General features: G+C 25.8%; 1 protein-coding gene across 3 annotated transcripts in view; it reads right to left on the bottom strand.

The window, feature by feature from the left end:
• Positions 1-23,529, bottom strand: part of LOC136072138 (dynein regulatory complex subunit 4-like) — a 53,418-nt gene that overhangs the window by 6,208 nt on the left and 23,681 nt on the right. For all 3 annotated transcript variants that reach the window (XM_065820653.1, XM_065820654.1, XM_065820655.1), the window contains 5 exons: positions 6,527-6,581; positions 6,248-6,453; positions 4,736-4,867; positions 4,485-4,520; positions 1,682-1,900 (listed from right to left, as the gene is read on the bottom strand). In XM_065820653.1, the coding sequence (XP_065676725.1) occupies positions 1,682-1,900; positions 4,485-4,520; positions 4,736-4,867; positions 6,248-6,453; positions 6,527-6,581 (648 nt within the window). The remainder of the gene's footprint in view (positions 1-1,681; positions 1,901-4,484; positions 4,521-4,735; positions 4,868-6,247; positions 6,454-6,526; positions 6,582-23,529) is intronic.

The following is a 23,529-nucleotide window of genomic DNA, read 5'->3' as shown; positions in this document are numbered from 1 at the left end:
TGGAGATTAATTCCAAATATTGCACTAATCTTATAGAATCACTGGGAGCACTGAGTTTTTTTTTTTTAAATCAATATTCTTACAAACATTCAGTCCATTTATATTTGTACATATCTTTTACAGATATTTATTTGAATGCAATGATTCGTTCATTGAATGTTTTTATTTAGAATCATTGGTTGTTTTTTTTAAATAAGTTAATTATTTACTAAGAAATGCAGATAGAGTAAAGGGAAGAAGCCATTTAGAGGAATGAAGCCATATAGAAGGTAATATTTATATTTCTTTTAAATTCTATTGAAGTAGCATAGCCTACTAGATTTTGTAAATGTTTACCCTGACGGTCCATTTTAATATTGTTTTCTTGAATTTTCAGTTTCTTTTTTTTTAATACGCGATCAAGGAAACTTCCTGTCTTAACTCCATCCAGATGGTTTTCCTCATCAAAGTTTGTGAATTCACTGTTTTTAAAGTTGCTCAAGAATTCCATACAACATCTTTTTTGACAACACCTTAAATAGTTTCCATGTTAGGGGATATTCAACAATAAAAGTAGGGTTGACAACTTTTATTGTTGGATATCCCCTAAAAAGAAGAAAAACACTTAGGGCTGGTGTTGAATGAAAGATAAGCTGTGGTACTAAAATCACAAAAATAAAGCAGAAAAAATAAATCTAAATTAGTTTAAACTGTAAGTTATTATCTTCAATGTAAAATATAAAAACTTTTAAATGTTTTATTTAAAGTATGTTTTTTATATTTTACGTTGTAAATTATTAAAAACATACTTATTTGTTTTGCTACGTACCATTACATATCGTTTAAAGAAGTACCTAATTTTTTAAAAAATTTATAAGTGTCAAATACTGGAGAACAAAAACACCGATCTTAAGATTTTGTCCTGTGTTCGACATTTTGGGGGCTATAGCTCCTTTATCTATTTTCAGACATCATTCACACTAAGTGTATTGAAAAAGCAATTATCCCTATATACGGTAACTTTATTTCAAAGATTTCATGTCATTTTATTTGATTCTCAAACATATTTGAGTGTGAAAATTAGAATCATAAAATATGATGTTTCTCAAATTAACATGAGTATGATGTTTCTAAAATTAACTGTTTAATGAAAAAGTTTCAATATAATGAAAAGAAATGTTTTAAAGTTAAATCTTTGAAAAAAAAATTTTTAATTTGGAAACAATGAGTTTTAATAAAATCAAAACTAATAATAAATTAAAATCATAAATAAAGAGTAAAAATAATTGCACAAAAATTTAATGTTAATTTCACGATCATTTTATGATGATGTAAAAGTTCTAGGTTGTTTATCTAACTAGTTGATAGGTTGATTTTAAAGTTCTGGGTAGTTTATCTAACAAGCTTATGGGTTGATATAAAAGTTCCAGATAGTTTATTGAACTAGTTGATGGGTTGATTTAAAATTTCTAGATAGTTTAACTAACAAGCTGATAAGTTGATGCAAATGTTCTAGGTAGTTGATTTTTTTCATGATTTTTTTGTCATTTTGTTAATAAAAACTTTAATTGTGAAAGAACTAGAATTCTAGAATTATAAAATTAATGAAATTTTAAAAATACTATAAAATCTTAAAATAATATAAAATATAAAAATTTTAAACTCAAAGATTAACAACATTTAATATAAAAATAACAATAACCTTTTTTTCCAAATTATCAGACAATGCTGACAACTTCTTCTCCAATAACAAGTTTTTGAAATTTCCTTTTTGCTGAACATCATGAATAGCTTTAACAAACTTGGTGTAAAGCTCATCTCGTTCTTCTTGAATTTTTTCAAATCTCTGTGTCAATACTTCATGCTCCCATTGTAATTTCTTAAGTTCTGCTTCTCTGACTCGAAGACGTGCTTTTGTACACTTTCATACAGAAAAATCATTTAATTAATATCTTACAATTATTAAAACCCAAACCAAATCAAACCAAAATTGTCCATTTTAGAAGTTTTTTTAATACTTTTGGAGGGATTTAACAACATTAAATGCTGTTAACCAGCTCCCCCAAAAATTAGTTTTTTGCTAGAACTGATAGTTTAGCTGAAAAATTTTATTGAACATGCAATAAAAAAAAATTTTTAAATGCTATAATACATTTTAAAACAACTTTGAAGTTTTTTTACATTTTGAATGTGTTTAAAATGTAAACAGCCATTTTTATTGCTTATAAGACAAAGATAAATTTCACTCTATCAACCTAAGATTTGGCATGGTAACCAAAGTTTAGCTACATTAAAAACCTAACATATTCTTAATTGTTTTAAATACACTTTTAATTATTTGTAGATCCATTTTCTTGAGTTTTACAACTCATGAAAATGAGCTAGGTTACTGAAACATGTGATTTTATATGCATATTTCTAATGTGATTTTATATACATATTTCTAACGTGATTTTTTATACATATTTCTAACCTGATTTTATATACATATTTCTATTGTGATTTTATATACATATTAGTTGATTAAGTATTTGTTAATATCTGCAATACCCATTCTAGGGATTCTACCCTAATCCTTCTAGCTCTTTTGAATTCAAATGTTTGAAGCAAAGAGAATGTAAAGATAGCTAAATTCATGCCATCAACCAACTTTTCAAACAAAAAAAACTGAAGATAACCCTCAAATTAACATTTTTTTGTCTTGTCAACATGTTTTTCAAAAAAAATTATATGAATGATATTTTCATTTGAGAAAATATCATTCCTTAAGAGTTCTGAGTTGCTTTTTATGCACACATTTTCAAACACATTTTAGTTTTGTAATATCTCTCTCTTATCTACATAAACATTTTATTAGTTTATCAACACAAACATTTTATTATTTACACAATCTCTTGGATTACATAAAAACTTAATTGTCATTAAAATAAAATGTTTGAGATTCGAAATAACAAAATATCTTAGACTAACTTAGAAATAACAAAATAAATGAAAAAAATGAATGAAAAAAAATAGAAATAACTTAGAAACAACAAAATATCTAACAAAAAAACCTAAAGCTTTTTTTAAACATACAAAAATCAATAATTTGCATATAAAAATGTAGTAACACTCGCAGAAGTCATTATTGATAAATATGTTTAATGTGAGCTAAATATGTTTAATGTAAGCTAACTATGCGTGGTCAACTATAAGCTGCTTATAGTTGACCACGCCTTCAGCAATTCTTGTATCTTGTAAATTTTGGGTATTTAATTGCTTGGAAAGACTTGTAATTGCAGTATTTCTTCATATTCCTTACCAAAAATTCAGAAACTTTTACTTTTTAACTCTTTCTCTGTGAGATAAGCCTGGATTTCTTTCAAAAGAACAACAAATCTAATTTACCATTGAATTCTAATAGCTTTTAAAACTTGTTTGTAGTTCCGTGATGGATTTTCTTCATGAATGTGCAAGATTATTTTCCAATTTTCACATTGCTTCAATGACATGTTAATAAATTATAATTTAAATTTGTTTTTTTTTATATTTTTTGACAACTATTATCATTACTTGATTAAAATATCATTATTGTTTTTTTTTAAAAGTGTTAGCAATTTATTTTGAGTGGTTAAGTGGTTTCCGTTTCTTATTATTTTTGATCTCGTGTTTTACAGCTAATATTGCTCAAATCCGATGCAACTTACAATAAATAATTTACTAATTTAATTAGTGAATCGATAATTACATTTTATTGTTAAAACAAATTACAGGACTTAATATATAGATAAAATAAATTCTTGACAATCAATAGTTGACATCGTATAAAAGTATTGTTTGAAAGTATCATATAATAAGCACACATGTTGTGGCACTTATGTGCAATAAGCACTACATAACATAATACAAAGAAAATAATTTATTAGTATAATGTTTTTATGAATTATTAATTTTTTTATATAAAGCACACTAAAAAAGTTATTAAGAAATCATAAAAACCTTTTGTTACATTTTTAACGACTCTAATTTTAACTTTAAAATTAACTGTAAATATGTTTCGATTAATAACATTTTTTCTACTTTGGTTTTATGACATACATATTTTAAGGTAATCCAATGAATGTGTTTTTTTTTGTGTGTAGTGTTTTTCTAATTAATATCGTTCTAATATGTTTCTAAAATAATATGAGAAATTTAAAATAAATGCCTTAAATACATTTTGAAATGTTTTTTGTTAACTATATTCCAGTAAAAGTTTGGTCAATTTAAAATAATAGTATTGAGAAATATTTTAGCTAAAAAAGTATAACGGTATAATATAAAAAAATAAAATATCATCTAATAGACATATTCGTACTGTTTATATAGCTGTTTTTTAAAATAAGATAAAATGTCAAATGAGAAATAAAAAGTAATTTTTAAATCACAACAGCAGAGTCAACAACATAACAAAAATACAGATAGATATTTTCACATATCTTTAAAAAAATTTACTACTAATTTTATGTTGCAAATTATCAACCTACCATTAAAGTCGCTTTATCTTTTTCGTAATTGGATAACTAGTTTTAATAAAGGTTATTTTAAAAAAATTTAGCAATTTAAAATTTTGCACAAAAAAAAAAGAGTTAATAAAAATTAAAAATGAACCTGTTTATTCTGAAACATCAGCTTTAGCTTTTTTTATTTTTTATTTAAATTAAAAATGAACCTGTTTATTTAATTCTGAAACATCAGCTTTAGCTTTTTTTATTTTTTAATTAAATTAAAAATGAACCTGTTTATTTAATTCTGAAACATCAGCTTTAGCTTTTTGCAAAGGCTCAATGAGAGAACGATTCTCTGCAATAACCTCATTTAAATGTTTTTCTGATCTTTCTTCTTTTTTTCGCATATCCTCAACTTGTTCCTATGTCAAAACAAATTGTTTAATTTATTTTAAAATGTATTACTAAATATTATCGTATATACTTTGTATATCAACACTGAATATTAGTTTACTCTATGTCCATTTATGTTTTCAGAATTTTAAAACATCTAATACAACTTCTTTTTCTTAAAACCTTAGCCATACTTTTTACTGTAACCATACTTTAATCATGTTTTTTACAATAAAAATGCTTTAGAAATTTTTTATTATAAACATAGTTTAGCCATATTATTTATTGTAACTTTAGACACCTGCTCTTTGTTACTTTAACTATGTTTAGAAACAAAAGGTTTTAGAAAAATAAAGAAAATTATAAAAGATTCTCAGTAAGATCTGTTTCCCTAGTTCTTCAAGATCAGGCTAAAGACTTCAAACTAAAATCAGACCTTGTTCTTCATGGCTTATGTTCTAAGTAAAAGGGTTGAAAGGATTGTAACAACAACTTAAAAGAATTAGCAAACTCTCATATGCAGTTGGATCCTTCACCTTGGTAAAGTAAATACAGTAAAAAATATATATATAAATTAATTTTTGGATACTACTATATATATCAATCACAAAATTAATTTATATTTATATGATATTTATATATATATATACAACTAAAAATAGAAAACAAAAACAATTATATAATATGACATCAATAATCAATTCTAGGCTGAGTTATGCTGCTTTAGTCAATTTGTACAACAATATGTTAGTAGATGTTAGTGTTGAAACTATGGTAACGGTATGTTAGTAGATGTTAGTGCTTATGCTGAAACTATAAAAAATGAAAAAAAGAAACAAAAATAGAACCATACACTGCAATTGGGCAAAGTGATAATAAAAAATCACAAAAATCAAGATAAGTTGTAAAGATAGAATACATTAAACTGAACTAAAAGATATATTAAGTGACAAGCTACTTTTCAAAATTTTGAATGGCAAAAAATAATTATCTAACAGCTAAAGAACTAGAAATAGCAATCATGTTTTTTATGTACCAAATACCTAAAAAGATGAAGAGTGCTAGAATCTAGAAATATAAATCTTTTCATGCAAATGCTCCAACAAGATTCAAATTAATTTATGGTTACTTTAAATGATGTCCTAAAAACTTAAATAAACCACACTTTTATTATCTGCCTTTTTTAGAACAAAAGCTTAACCTGCAATTTCTAAAAACATCATGCAGCAAAATTTCTCACTGAAAACATTGTTACATCAAGCATTGTTACATGTTAAACTAATCATAGAACAAATTCACAACAAAATCTCCAAGTATTTTCCGATTTACATAAAAAGCTAAATTTTTATCTTAAGCAAACAAAGGAAACCATTATTTACCTCAGGTGAACTAAAAAATATAAGTTTTACCTTAAGTGAATTGATGAGAGCAAGATTATTTAGAGTTATATCATTGTAATAGTTTTTAATGTCGCTAAATGCTTTTTCATGATTTTTCATTAGTGTATTTATTTGTGTATTTTTACGTTCTTCAACTTCATGCAGTTCAGTTTTTCGACGCAATTCTAGATCGTCTCTAAGTGAAAGCATCTTTTTTTCATACTTCAATTCAATTTCTAGAAAGAAAAAAAAAAATTTATTAGTTATTGAATTTAAACTATACATAACTTAAACAATTTAAGATTTAACCTTTAGCTTTTCTTTCATAGTCATTTCTTAATACTGTTACATCTTTATCTTTGGCCTAATAAATTAAATATAGAATAAAAATGAAGTTAAAAATGTTAAATAGTTAATAAAAAAAAGAACCAAATTTATTATAACTATATAGAAAAATAAACAGTCAGCTAAATAAAACCAAATACTTATTTTCACTTCATTAACTTAGTTTGTCTTAAGACTTTTTAAAGATTTCTTTTAAACCTCAGCTGATTAACTAACACTCTAATGATAGCAAAAACAGTAATTAATTATTTTTTAAGTAAATGATTATGTAATCCTAATAATCACTTAATTGTTTTCTAACACTTACTCACAAATTCCAAAAAAAAATGTTTAACACAAAAATTATAACACTGACTAAATAATGCTACAGTTTTCTTTTTTACCATATTCTTGTGGTTTGCTTATATAGATAATATAATGTAATATATATATATATATATATACATATATATATATATATATATATATATATATATATATATATATATATATATATATATATATATATATATATATATATATATATGGACCTCGGAGAAAGAGAGAGTTTAGCTTTCCCACACTCCCCTAAAATATTTTACGGGAGCATATTGCGGCTCTTTCCAAAGTAAAATTTTTTTGTAAAAAAATAAATAATTTGAATAAAAAAAGATAAGGTTGTTGCAAAAAAAAAAAAAAATGTAAAAAGAGCAAAAATTGAAATGTTTTTGATTAGATAGGACTAACTGATAAAATTATTACACTCTAAATTATATTGATAAAATATAAAATTATTTAACTAGTAAAATATAAAAACATTACACTCTAAACTATTGCATAATAATTTTTAATTGTTGTAAAAATTCCTGCATCCTATGACAATAAGAAAATATAAAACATTTTTTTAAGCAGTAAAAATTTTATAGCTCTTTCTCAAAATTTCTATCAAATAAGAAGTGTTGTTAATAAATGGATAGCTAATAAAAACCCAAAGAAAATGCTTGTCTAAAAAGTTTTCTCACAGCGCAACAAATGGCACTCATTATGTATATATTCTTGTAACACTAACAACCATATGCTTGTTAATCTTACAAGATATGTATACATTCTTGAAAAATTACAAGCATATGCTTGTAAGAAGTATAAAATCAAATTTTGTATTTAACGAGCAATTTTTTAATGAATTAACCAAAAGCTCTTGTAAGAAGCTGTTTATAGGAGCAGCTTGCATGGTTTACCATGTTCATTCTAGAAGAGCTTTTCTCTGCTCTCCCACTCATTTCCTTCCAGAGAGGCCTATATCAGGCCCTGTTTTAAAGCGTAAACTGGCGCGCCATTTATGCTCAATGCTAAGCCATTTAACGTAAGCAGCATGCCATTTCGGTCAAACCAACTTTTATCATTTTTTAATATTTAAACAAGTCTAAACATATTGTTTAAGCGATAAGATAAGAGAAGTAATTAAAGTTATAAAAACCACTTACAAAGTTTGAATGACGATTACATAAAAAAGTTTGCATAAAAATTACATTTGATATTCGCGCTATTTACAAATGTAATAAGTTGAGAAAAGACAAAGAAAATTTTATTTTAAAAAAAAATATATATATACGACGCTTCAAAAAGAAATCATAAAAGAAACATATTAAAAAAACTTTATTATCTTGCCAAATATATCTATTTAGACAATTTCTCATAACAAACAATAACAAAAATAATTACCAAAAAAAAAACAAAGCAGAAAACATGTTAAATTTTATTTTATATTAGCGCCACTTTTGATATTCTAATTTTTTTTTGCTTGTTTGTTTTGTTATAATGATTGATTTTATCAACAACAAAAAAAGAAAAAACATTATTACAAACTTTAAACGACATCTTATAAAGAGATTATTTTTTTATAATTAAAAAAAACTTGTAACAAGCATATGTTTGCAACATTAATATGACAATAATATACACATAACAAGCGTCATTTATTGCAACGTGAAAAATTTTTTAAACTTAATAATTATGATAATTATACTTTTGAGAGAAAAAAAAAAACTTTTGTGAGAGCTGTAAATTGCTCCCATTAAACGTTTTAGGGGAGTGTGGGCTAGAGCGAGAGCTAAAGCTCTTGCTTCCCGCCAAGGCCTGACAACAGTATATATTTTTTTTAAATGGTACTTGGAAACTTAAATCTTTATCACAAAAAAAAGTGCTAGTAGAGTAATTAATTTGAGTTTTTTCTTTGCAACAAGTAATATTTTTTGTTAGTTGATAAATTTTTAAAGTAAAAAAATCATATTTGCAAAGTTGCAACTTTAAGAAATAATGAAGAAAAATTAATATATTTTAATTCATTTATAGATATGTCAAGAAAAAAAAAGAAATTAATTTATGTTAAATGATAACAAAAAACATAATATTAAATTTAATTATTTAATATTAAAAAACAAACAAACAAAAAATTGAAACAAAATAGAAATTCCACAATATGTACATTTAGAAAATAATACTTCTAGAGTTGTTTTTCTTAATTAGTAAAATAAACTTGTTTTGCAGTAGTTCATTTTATTGCGGTAGTTAAAAAAGTTAATGCCCTTAAATTAAAAAAAAAAGTTTTCACACACAAAAAAGCAGTAATAGAAGGATTTTCCACCATACAGTTATTTAAGCTTTCTACAAAAATTACCAGAAACAAAGATATAAAGAAACATTAACAGATATCATAACAATGAAAAAAGTTGAGTATATATGTTATTAATTATTTTCTTACTGAACTTTTGATGAAATTATAAGTTTCATCAAAAGTGTTTAACTATTTGAAAGACAGTTAAAATAATAAAGTAGAATAAAGAAACTTTAATAATTAAAGAAACCTGGCAACACTAATTTTAAACCTGATGGTTTGTTAATAATGGTGTTTGAAAAAAAACCACTATTATTACCAAATCATTACTACAAATTGGTAAAATTTAAAAACCATCATTACAAATTATTTTAATCTATCCTGTATCTATCTTTATACGTCTACAAAGTAACTTTTCAACTATAGAATCTTATTTTTTAAAAAATTCACCAGACCTACTTTATTCACCAGATCTACTTCATTCACCAGACCTACTTCATTCAAGAAGTATAAAAAGGGCATTCCAGCTCATTTTGTTTTTAAGTATATCCTTAACCATATTCTCATATCATATTTCAACCATTGCACTATCCATATTCTCATATCATATTTTAACCATTATGCTAACCATATTCTCATATCATATTTCAACCATTATGCTATCCATACTTTCATATTATATTTCAACCATTATGCTATCCATACTCTCATACCATATTTCAACCATAATGCTATCCATATTTTCATATCATATTTCAACCATTATGCTATCCATATTTTCATATCATATTTCAACCATTATGCTATCCATATTCTCATATCATATTTCAACCATTATGCTACCCATATTTTCATATCATATTTCAACCATTATGCTACCCATATTTTCATATCATATTTCAACCATTATGCTATCCATATTCTCATATCATATTTCAACCATTATGCTATCCATATTCTCATATCATATTTCAACCATTATGCTAACCATAATTTCTTAGCTAATATAAAATAATATAAAGATAAAAAATGGTAGTAAAACAACCATAATATATTAATATATTATGGTTAAATCATAACTATAAACTCTGAGCTAATAAATAATTTTTTTATAAAAACTATTTTTGTAATTTTAAATCAATTTTTTAAGTTAAGCTATAGCTCATTGATTTCATAACTGAAATCTAAGCATAAAATAAGGCATATCCTATTACGGTAAAACTTCCAGATTGTCCAATTTGTGCATCACCAGAGTTTAATGTAACTACTAATCTTCTTCCAGTAGCAACACTAGGTAATGGAATCAGTAAAATTTCTGTAAAATGAGATAGTAGTTGTAGAACCAATTATTGCACTTTTTTGATACAATAGTCCAGATGATTCATTATTAAATGAATTAATATTAGCACCATTCCACGAAGAAAGATAAAAGTTTTTTAAACCAAATGAGGCTTATATACATACACTATTACTATCAAATCCTTGAAATAGTGTATAATTAGTATCTTTATATGGTGTCCAAGGTTGTATAATAGAGTTAGTATTTACTGGAGAATTGTATGCATCATACATGCGTACTCTAGATTCCCACCAATTTCCAGATACTCTGATAACATGGATTCTAATATATTTAAGATAAACACCTTGACCAGCATTGTCTATAGTGTCTAATAATATATATTCTTTACCATAAGTTGTATTAATAAATCTAAATGTTTCTGAGTATAATTTAATAGATGATAATGATTGAGGTAATGATGTAGTTCTTGTAATAAGAGGTTGTATCCAATATGTAATGTTTCATTGTACTATTATCATTGCACAATTGAATTATTAGACTAGTAGTAAATGGTAAATCTAGTGTAAAGTATCCTCCTAATGCATTAGCAGTATGTACATTACATCCTTGTAAAGAGTTTGCATAAAATGAGTGGCCAAGTGAATCAAATGGTGTAAATAAAAAATAACAGGCTAAAGGAATATTATTATCGCCAACACTATCTGCAGTAGAACAATCTCCTATGCAAATTGCATGACTGCGTATATTCTAAGAAATACATTACCTGGAACATTATGATTAGGATCTAATCCTTCTAATGCTAACCATAGTTTTCTGAGAATACCAGGACCAGAAGACAAAAACTGTTGAAGTATCAACACCTGTATTTGGTGGAATAGTCTGCAGTTTTAATCCAAGGCATGTTAAACTTGAATTTGGTGTTATTCCTAATTCATTAAGATTAAGTGTTTTATTATCAACATAATTTTTTGTAGTAGCATCATGTGAGCTAGTAGGTTCTGTTACATTTAATAGTTTATTAGAATTCATATTAATATTACTAGTTGCATTATTATATCCATCTCTCCTAATAATAATAATTTCCATAGATTATTAATAATGTTCTGAAAATCATATCCTTCATCTAGTTTTTTTAAAACATATAAACACAAGTGTCCACAGAATGATGTATTTCTAAATTGAACTCTATCACAATTATAATGAACAGGACTTTTTAAATAATTAACAACTTCAACTGGTGGTGGTAGTCCATAAGAGTCAAAAGTTTTTTTATCTCCGTCTTTGTACCAGCAAATCCAGTGAAATCCCTGCATACTTGAATCTCCTGTATTTAGTATTCCACATTCTTTTCTTTGTGTATTTTTAGGTAATTCATCTCTTACAAATACACCTTTAAAATGTTTTAGTTTTAGTTTTTTTGCTGCTTTGATCAATTGAAAATTTGTTAGTGGTTCATTTGGTAAAATTATTCCTTCAACATTGATAAGTTTATGATAATTGTTATTTTCCATTTTTACTTATAAATTGTTTTTTTTTCTTAAAAAAACAATTTGACCTCTTTGGGCTCTGGGCTCTCTGACCTATAAATTATTTCCTTTTAGTTTGTAGTGTTCATACGCTAATGTGTGTATACCATCTTCTAAAATAACTCTTTTATCATCTTCTGCGCTTAATGCTACTTTATTGATCTCTTCTGTGTAAATTTCATGTAAATTGGATCTTATGACATTCTCCTAATATGCTCTCTTTTATTTAACAAGCAATGTTTATAATCTTCGTGTGTTATATAATTTTTAACATTTTTCCTTACTCCTTTACATTTTTTCTTCTCTTCTCCGTGTACTTTGTAAGAATACAACTTTGATCTAAGTCCTACAAATTTTTTAATTTGTGCTCCTTTTGCCTCATCTTTAAACATTCCTAATACTTTATTATTAGCTCCAACTTTAAAACCTACCTTATTAATTGCAGGATGATACTTATCAAATTCAATTGTATCAAATACACTTTCAATATCTTTAGAAATTTCTGCATAAATGTCTTCTGATTTAATTTCATATAGCAAAGAATCTGTATCTGTGAATAATAGTTTTACTCTATCATCATATTTATTCCTTATGTAATCATAATGAAATTCGTACATTAGTGTTTTGCTTAAATCTAATATACACATTTCTAAGTAATTTGGTTTAGCATAATTTAATTTTTTTCTTTTCATATGTATCGCTATTAAGTTTTCATCAAATATTGTTCTACTTTCAAAGTTAGGTTTTGATGCTAATTTAATAGCTTCATTTCTGTCTGTTGCTAATCTAATATCAACTCTATTTTCAATATTCTCCATCGTTTTTCTAAATACTGAATTGTTCATAAGTTTAATAAAGTCTTTTTCAAAATCATTAGTTGCTTTAGTTGTAAGTTTTGTATTTTTTTAAATGTATTTACTTAACCATGCTGATTCTTGAAATTTTATTCCTCTATGAATTTTAGTATTCTTTAATCCTAATCTTTTATATAGTTTTAGATTTCCATAATGAATGACATAATTTTTCTTATTATTCAAGTTAAGTATTAATTTTTCAACTTTATCAATAGTTATTCTTTCAGGTGCGAGAGGATAATCATTATGTTCATCATGCAGATGATCAGGATAATCTAAATCTACTTCTAGTATACATGGAATTGATTTCCAGTTTTCTATTTCATTTTCATCCATCTATTTAAAACCATGTGTTGGAATTGGTTTACTCATTACCCATCCATATAAATTATTAACTTGATGGTTGATGGTTTGCTTTGATCATACGCATCACCCATGCACTTATTATTAGAAGTTCCTAATCTATTTGATATAATTTCACCTCTTATACCTTTCTTTATCATTAGTATCATATCAAAATCACTTGGTAATTCTAATTTTATTTTGGTTATTTTTAATGCTGCATCCCAAGCTACTCCTGGTGCTGTGTAGTACCAAGCAGGATCTAAATCATAATGATTCATACAAACATCTCTAAAATTTTCAAATACATCAGCGAGTAACAATACATCTGAAACATTATACAAATCATGATAATCTCTAAATGTTTTGCAATTAAACTCTTTCCACACAATTTGTGCATGTGAGTAATCATCATCACTTATTCCTTCACTGTTTAATCTTGAAAATAATGATTCTTTTGGCGGTAATTGTGCCTCATTAAATATATTAATAGAATCAACCCAATCATATGGGTATATACCTTTTCTTAGTAACAAATTCAATTTTTCACCTGAATCTAATTTTTTTATATTTTTGCATTGATCTTTTTTTAAATTCTTTGATAAAGCATCTAAACTAGAAGGCATAAACCTATGACTATCTAAGAAACGAAGTTCATGTTGAGGTTCAACTTTCTTACCCACTTTATTAATAAACTCGCCAACTTTAATTTCTCTAAAAAAGCTAATATACTTTTCTTCATTGTTTGGTATACAACTCAACTTTCCTCCTGATAATTTCTTTAGTCAGAATCATAACCAGATAAATTGTGAAATAGTACTGGAAATACTATTATCATTTTCAAGTTTTTCTCCACAAATGCGACATGATATTGTTGCATTAAAATCATGCTTGTTTTCATCATTAAATACCATCCTTTTTGGAAATTTAATTTTGTTATAACTTTTTATGATATCTTTTTGTAAACTATCAACAAAAATTTGTGCAACATCATCTGTTTCATTAGTTGAAGTAAATGTGACTGGACTACTTTGATAAATACTTTCAATGTAACATTTAATATAATAACAGAATGAACTTGGAATATGCTTTTGATATTGTTTAGTATAAAATTCATTCGGATTTGGTTCACAAGTGTCGATTGGTTTAATAAAACTTTCAAAATCAGTATATACTACAAACAGAACTCTCAATGATTTATTGCAATTAGTAAATTGCATTGTTGATTTTGGTGGTGGAAGTTCAATACGAACTGAATCATTTGTTTCACAATACGGTTTATGATTAGATAAAGATTCTTCAGAATTAAACACTAATAAACAATTTCTACAATAGTGTTTTTTGCAATGTTTATTAGATATTTGTGACGAAAGTAATCTGCTTAAATATTTTATTAAACAGTAATGATTAGTTTCACCATTTGAGATTAATAGTAAATCTATTAAATGTTTGTGATCATTATTCTTTGATACATGCAAAATATGAACTTCTGAGTTTTCATAATCATATACATTGACACTGATGCCTGTATCGTTCTTGTCAAATTGTGTAATTTGATTTAATGATACTGGAAATTCTATTTTATCCCATTTTATTTTTTCAGCTTGATTTTTAAGCTCTTTATCTACTCTTTCAGAATTTTTATCTTTAGGATTTAATGCTCTTGTGACACACCACTTAAAACATTGATTATCTTTATTCTTTATATTAATTATTGCATTTTTATTTGCTAAATTTTTATCAAGTGAAATGTATGATTTAGCCCTAATAGGATTATACTCAATAACATTTATATCCATCTTTTCAACAGAAACAAATCTCCAACCTGATCCTGCTTGTTGATATAATGATAATGATTCTAAAATTTTCTGCTTTGATATTTCATAAAACTCATCTAAATCTGTTGTTTCTAATACAACTTGATTATTCGTTCTAAATGAAGCAGATTATAGTTTCTCCTGTTTTAATATCGGTACGCTTCATTTCACAATAGAGAACTATATAAACTTTAAAGTTTTTATTTCTTTTAGTACTTTAATAGCGCTATTTTTAGCAGCATTTACGAAGGATAAAGCATCGTAACCTTCTATAACTTTAACTGTAAATTATTTTGTAACATTTTTAACAAATGATTTCTTTAATTCAAATTCTATTGGGTTTTTGTAAAACTTATTATACAAGTATACAACTTTAGATTTTAATGTTTCAATCTTTTTATTAGCTGTTTTTTTAATTATATTAGGAACATAAGACATAATTCAATTTGCAAAAGAATTATTCGATTCTCTTTTAGATATTGATGTATTAGTTGCAATAAAAGATGTAGGAGTTAAAATTGTTGAAGATAATATATCTGGAATAGGATCATCTAGTATATTTCTATATTCGACTGATGTAGATTGTGTTTGTGTGCACTCAACAGGTGTGTGCGCTAACACTTCTAATAATTCACTTTTTTTCATTCTATAATAATATTTAATTTTTCGCTCTTTTGCAATTTGTTTTAATTCTGTGACATTTTTGTTTTCCATTTTTATATAACAAGATATTTTTTTTTAATTTTAATTTTCTTTAAATAATTTTTTAAAAAAAATATCTTGTTATACTTTTTATTGTTATATCTTTATCCTGACTTTTAAATATATCCAAATCCTCGTATTCTACAATAATAACTAATATCTTTATAGGTTTTATAGGTTATAGGTTCATCAAGTATATTTGCCATTTTTATATAACAAGATTTTATTTATTAAAAATATTTACAAAGCACATGTAAATATTTTCTAAGCACATAGTTATTATAAACATTCCATACATCTCCACCCTCTAACTCTCTCTCAGAATATTTAGATTTAAATATTTCAATCTTAAATCCATTATCAACTTTTCCATCACGTAATTCAAGATATCTCCATCCATGCTTAGTATCTTGCATAGCACTATATAATGATTTATATATTTTAACTTCTCCAGTTTCCATGTTTGTAAATTTAACAGTGACTGGTTTTTTCTTAATTGTTCTTAATCTTTCATATTTTGGATCTAATTCTTTTTTTTCATGTTTTTCGCGATGTATTTTAGACTTGATTGTTTTTTTCTCATTTGCTTTCATTGGATGTATTCTAGGTCTACCAACTGGTATTTCATCATTTACTTCTTTCACTTCATCCATAATTGATTCTTTATCTAACAACCCATTATCTATAGCAATCATTAGCAATGAAGCAATATTGTCAGATGTTTTTGATATGTTATTTACTTCTAATAGATTTTTGAAACTTTTCTTTGTGTATTTCATTCTTTTTAATATATAAAGAAAAAAAAATTTTAATTAATTTTCAAAAAAATTTAATAAACAACATTCATTTTATTTCCGTCTGATTGAAATTCTATCATTCTATCAGATATTACAACTGCAATAGCTTCAGTATCTGCTGGAACAGCCATATTAAATGTTTCTTTAATTTGTACATCTATTGTTGATGATTTTAATCTTTCTGATTGTTTACTAACATCAAAAACAAAAAGTGGGTATAAATCTTTATAGTCAGAAGGAGTTTTATTGCTGTGTGTGATCAATCTAACATCAAAAACAAAAAGTGGGTATAAATCTTTATAGTCAGAAAGAGTTATATTGCTGTGTGTGATCAATTCATTCATGCCATAAAATTTTTTATTAAACACAGCTGCATCTCTATAAGCTCTTGAAAATTGCTGATTTGGGAATGACAAATTATAATCAACAGCAGGATATCTTTCTTGATTAAGCTTAATGTACATTTTTTTCAAGTCGCAATGATCAAATATTGAAGGATTAGCATTTTGGTCTCCATCCTTACTTGTTTGAAATGCAACAATAATGTATCTTGATTTTTTTAAGGAGACGTCTTAACATTCAATCTCCAAGAAAATGTATTAGATTGTGCAACAGATATAGTATCACACTGCCGCGCACAAAAACTTTCTGGAAGTGTCACTTTTGATTCAATAGATTTATAAAGACTAATCCTTTCTACACCTGATCGGATCACATGTGGCATAAACAACGACATTTTATTAAGATTAACTTTTCCTAAAGCTGCAGCAGCAAGCTTAAAAATTGCGTCATCATCACTTTTTCTCACAAGAGTGATTGTATGTTTAAACCCAATAAATAACTTTGTCGTAATCATCACAGAATCCAAAAATGTGTCTTAAAGGTATGCAAAATGAAAATGTTCCTTTTGTAGTTGGTTTCTGAATTATGTATGCTTGTCTTAGTGCAAACCCTGAGTTATCAGCAAGTACTGCTGTTGTTGAAGTATCTTTATACCACAATTGATTTAATCCTTGCGCTAATTGAAAATCATTTGGGTATTTAAGCATTCCTAACATTGTAGTTGCTTGACCTGGGTGATAAATAGTTTCTATATCTTGGTTTGATAACCGATATGATACTTGACTGAATAAATGCATAATATCATTATTTGTAAGTGTCACTGCATCTGTATTAGCATAAGCTGTTTCATCTGCAAGTTTAACAAGTTGTCCTTCAAATAAGAGATAAGCTTCAGATGGAAGTGTGAACAAATCAATGTTAATTCTTATTTCTCCAGCACTATTTAGATTTGTACGAGCCACTGGCTCATATTCATGGAATTTAAATCTTTCAATTCCATTATCTACAATTGACATTTCTGTAATATTTAATACTTCGGAAGTTGTCATTTTGTTTTTTTATATACAATATAAAAAAAATTTTTTTTTAATTAACAACTCTTAAAAAACTATTTAAAAAAATTCGCAAGTCTACCTTTTTTAACTTGATCTTCTATTCTTATAGCATTTTCATTTGATAATTTTATTGCAGAACCCAACATCATTTTATTTATATTTGTTGATATATCATCTGCATTATTTTTTTTAGATCTTTCAGATCCATTATTAATCAGATCATTAGATCCAACCAAATTTGAATTTATTTCATCAATTTTTTTACTAATAACAGGTTGTAAAACTATTTTTGAAGATGCTTTATCAATTATTTGTTTTCCTTTTTCAACTGCAGCATTTCCAGCAGCTTCTACCGCTGATGTTGAAAGTTCTTTTCCTGCTGATTTAGCAGCAGTTATTGCAGTTTTTCCTAAATCAGTAGCAGCCAGCTTCTTCAATATAGCTGATGATACTCTTGTTACATTTGAAATTTTTATTTGTTTAAATAAATCTCTTATACTTTCGAATATACCACTTCCTCAAATAGCATGTTTCTTTATATCTCTTATTATGAACAATTAGCATTTTTTATGTACTATATATTTTTTTTATATGCATTGAGATATAATTATAAATTATTTTGTATTGCTTTATACTGTGAACTATTTATTATACTTTGTCGTAATAATTCATCACAAATTGCAACAGCTTCATTTCTTGCTCCAGTGTTACCTGCTTTCCATGAAGCTATACGTAATTCAAGCATTTCAATTAATGCATTAGGAAGAATTATAGTTTGTATTTTTGTTTCTACTCCTGTTCCTCTTGATTCATGCTTCATATTTACTTTTATATCTTTCCAAATGGGGGCTATTATTTCTCTGTATTTTACACTGCGAGATGCCCTTGGTTTGTATGGGTTTGCATCAGAAAGAATTGCATCTGTTTGTATTAATATATCTCTATATTTTTTAAGATCATCTTCAGTATATAAGTTCTTTTCAGGATTAAACTTTACTATCAACTCCCAAAGACCAGGAGTACCATAATATGTTTCATCATCAATAATTAAATCATCATCAATAATATGTATTGTTTTTTTTCCAATATAGAATATACCATCTTTATTATATATTCCAAATGCAGTATCCACAGATTTTTTACTATTAGCATGCATTTTTAGATGATTTGCTGCATTTTTTCCTAGCCTCATATCTTTATATTCTTCATGAGAAGGCAATAGTTCTTTAGAATCAGTTATCATTATCTCTCTAATTGCTTCAGGATAAGAATTTGAAAAGGTGAGTGCAAATTTATCAGCTTGATCTTGCAATTTATTTATGTTTTCTTTTATTCCATCTTGGCTATCAATTAATGACTTGTAGAATTTTTCGAAGTCTAACTGTAAATTAGTTTCACCCATCTTTTCATGTAAACTATTATTCTGTATTCTTTTTTTAGTATCTAAGAAAGCTTTAACAATTTTGTTTCTTTTTTCAGGATCTTCAATTTTTAGAAATGACATTTTGCTTTTTATAAATAAAAATAAAAAAATACAACATAACAATTTATGTTGTATTTTATGTTTTATTTTTTATGTTTTATGTTTTATTTTAAAAAATTATTTTGTGTTGTTACATCTACATTTTTACTAAATTTGCTTTTAAGTATATTAATTGCACCATCTCTTCCTTGTTTAACTAATGATTCTTTAGTTTGTTCATCAATTAATTCTTTTGTATTTGTTCTAATTTGTTCAAGCATGCCTTTAATCTTTTCAAGTTCACTAAGTTTTAGTTTAAATTCATTGTCATCTATACTTCCATCTACTAAAGCTTTAGAAATATAGTCACTTATTGTATATAGTTTCGAATCAGCAAGTACTTAAACCTTTTCATGCTTTTCTGCTTTTAAATTTAATTTTTTATATTAATGATAAAACAACTGCTCCTAATGCTGCACCTTCACATGCAATAGCTACTGGTGCTGCAATTATTTTTGCTAAAAAGCCAATTCCAATAGTTCCAAGTGCCATAGTGCTTGCTAGTAATGAACTATCAATTGCTGAAATTATTTTTACAGCTCTATGATACTTTTTACTTAGCATATTTCTCTTTTCTCTCTCACACTCTATTTCTTTTTGAATCTCACTAATTGTGTTTAGACGATATATATGTGCACTAATAATCTTATTACCTTCATTAGGTGCATGTGGAAGATTTGGATATATTTTATTAAAAGTTTTATCATCATTTTCACTCTGTGCATGGATATTTGAATATATATTATACATTTTAATAAGTAAAAATAATTTTTTTTTGAAATATTTTTAAAAAATATTTACAATAAATTCACAAAACATAAACTACCTCCTTTTTTAATTAATACATCAGAATCAGAATTATTAACAACATTTATTATAATATCATCAATAGTCTCTGATATTACAGAGTTTTGTAAACTTTTTTAATTTCAGTTCTTCTTTTAGTGAAATTAACGTAACACCTTCATTAACTACTACACCAAACTTTAAAAGAATATATTGATGTGATAGAAATTTTATTGCAATGTCGTGTTGTGCAAATATTTCATATTTTTCTCAGTTATTAATACTAAAGGGTGTTCCAAATCTTTGTGTACCTCAGAATGAAGAAGTACTTTTAGAGGTTAATCTGGTATATATTTGTTTATAAATTTATGTATTATTTCTTGGCATTTCTTTTTTATATGCAATATAAAAAAAATTTTAAGAAATCACAGAATTATATTCAAAAAAATTAGCAAATGGTGAGTTTGGTCCTAATAATAAACCTGATCTTGTTGATGTATATCCATTTCCATTATGTAAATACAATCCATCACCTACAGAACTTCCTTAACTCCATGGTCTCAAATATAAACCATTTCCTGCAGCTGTCATTTTAACTCCTTTTCCATTCTTTTTTAAGTACACAACACCCCTTCCAGCAATTTTATCAACCATAGCTGACCAAGCTGCTGAACCTACTCCTGTTAATAAGTCTGTTGCAAGTACTGGAGCAACACTTGGTAATAAAAATTTTACAGCTGTACCAAGGAAAGGTAATAGTGCTCCAAGAAATCCACCCTCTATTTTAGAATTGTGAATGAGTTACACTTTACTTAAATTAATTATTACACCAGTACCATTTTCATATGCTATCTTAATTTTATTCAATTGATAATCTGTTACAGCTAATACATGCTCACCATTAAGATCTGAATGTGATAACTTAATACGAGCTCCATAACCATCTTCAATTGCTTTTTTAAGTTTTTCTAATTGCCCTTGTGAAACATTTATTTTAATATTAGTATATTTACTCATTTTTATATATAATATAAAATAATTAAAAAAAAAATTATTTTACAATTTATTTTAATAATATTTATCATTTTACTTCTTTTATATGAAATGTACTAGTTACTTCTTCTTCTCCTCATAAATTCAAAAGATTTCCATTTTGATCAAGGAATTTATTTTCCATTTTTGATATTGTTTTTAGTGTTACTGGTAAATAAATTAATAAAACAAAATAAAAGTTATACGGCTCTAGAGCAATTTTATGATCAGGACCTACAGTTGGAAAAATGAATATATAACGTTATCAGTTCCTATATACGATGATCCTATTATATCACTTGTTACTGTATACTATTAACATTTAATATGTTTACTAAATTAGTTGATATATTGTAGCCTGCTGAATATATTCCACTGTCAAAACAAAAACAGTTCTAATTGAATTTGAAGTTGTAAAATCAACTTTATAACCAGCTGCAATAGTTAAAGCTGATCTTAATGTATTATTATTTCCTTCAATTGTAATATTTGCAACCCCTGAGCATGCATCACCGTTTCCAGTCATAATCAATTGAATATATTAATTTATATCAGTAACTTCATAACATCCATCTGGAATGTTTACATCCTTCCAAGTTGATCCATTATTTGCGCTATATCTAAAATTGTTGTTTGAAGAATTAATATTAGGAAAACTGTAATATGTCTCTAAACTAACTAGAGCCATTTCATATTCTGTCTTCTCTAAGTGTAATAATAGGGGCAAACTTAGTTTTTAAGATATTGCTATTTCCGCTCACTGATAAATAATATGCCATTTTTGTTTTTTTATATAGAAGATAATATTTTGCTTTTTTTATATTTTTTTAAATTCACAAGTTGGTATATAAAAACAATTTAATCTACTCCTATATTTTCCATAATCTCTTTTTGAAGATAAATCTATAATAACAAATCCATGAGGCTCTGACCAAGTTTTCTTACAAAAATCTTTAAACTCATCTTTTTGCATATCACTTGAAACATGATCATTATAAATGTGATTTAAATTCTTTGTATCTTGTGGAAATAAACAAATAAAAGTTGTATTTTCTCGTATAGTTTGCTTAGGTAACATAAAATAATTTTGTGCAAGATAGAAACAATCTACATTACTATGTCTTCCTCTTATAAAATATTTTTCACACTTATTTTGCTTTGTTAATTGTAAATCATAAAATATCATCAAACTATTCTTATGAATATCGAGATCTTCAGGATCATTTACATCTTCTGCTGTTTCAAAAAACTTGCACTCCATATCTGTTTTCTCATTTAAATTTTTTGAAATGTCTTCAATTATAAGCTCAGGGTTTGCAATTAATTTTTCACATTTGTCTTGTAACTTAAATATATCAAGTTTCTTTTGGTAATTTTTTTTCAAATAATTGTATTAATATTTTGTATTCTGGTTGAAAAAGAGATTTTCCAAAAATTTGTAAATTATTATAGTCTAACCAACCAGGTCTCAAAAGTAAATTCAATAAAAAAGTAGTTTTTCCACAACCAGACTTTCCAACGATAATTCCTCTTATACTCTTAGGTAACAACTTATTATTATTTCTCTTATTGTTATTTGCATTCCATGACAAATCTATAATATCCATTTTTATATATTTAAGATTTTTTCTAAAAAAATATATTTAATTATTTTATTTTCTATATATATATATATAAATGTACTGTCTCAAATGTAGAAACAAAACAGATACACTAAACTTACAAAATGTTGTTAGTAAAAACTATAAAAAATATGCAACGTGGAACTTGTGCTATTTGCGGAAAAATAAAAACTAAATTCTTATCAGCAAAAGAAGGAGGTGATTTAGTTGGTTCAATTAATCTAGCAACAAGTAAAAGAAAACTACCATGGTCAAAGTTCCCAGGTGAAATGCATTTACCTGGTATGAACTTTGCAGGTTCTGGTACTAATTTAGATGAACGATTAACGTCTACATCTGACGTATATAAAGAATGGAGCAAACCTGTAAATAAAGTTGATAATGCAGCTTACCATCACGATCTTGCTTATAAATACTTCGATGATACTGCAAATATGAATTAGGTTCTTTGAACCCATATGAATTAGATGTTGAAAAAAACCAAAAGATAAAGAATTAAAATGGACTGACAAACTTGCAAACAAACTTCATAGACCAGTTGTAAATCATTTCAGAAAAAGAAAAGTTATTGTAAATGGAATCGATGAAATAAGGGCTGCTGATTTAGTTGACATGAAATTTTATTCCAAATTCAATGATGATATAAAATACCTATTAATGGTGATAGATGTTTTTTC

The sequence above is a fragment of the Hydra vulgaris genome, chromosome 15 (assembly GCF_038396675.1).
Source record: "Hydra vulgaris chromosome 15, alternate assembly HydraT2T_AEP".
In the NCBI taxonomy this organism is placed as follows: Eukaryota; Metazoa; Cnidaria; class Hydrozoa; order Anthoathecata; family Hydridae; genus Hydra; species Hydra vulgaris.
Note: the sequence above shows the minus strand (reverse complement) of the source record. Positions and strands in the feature narration are given on the sequence as shown.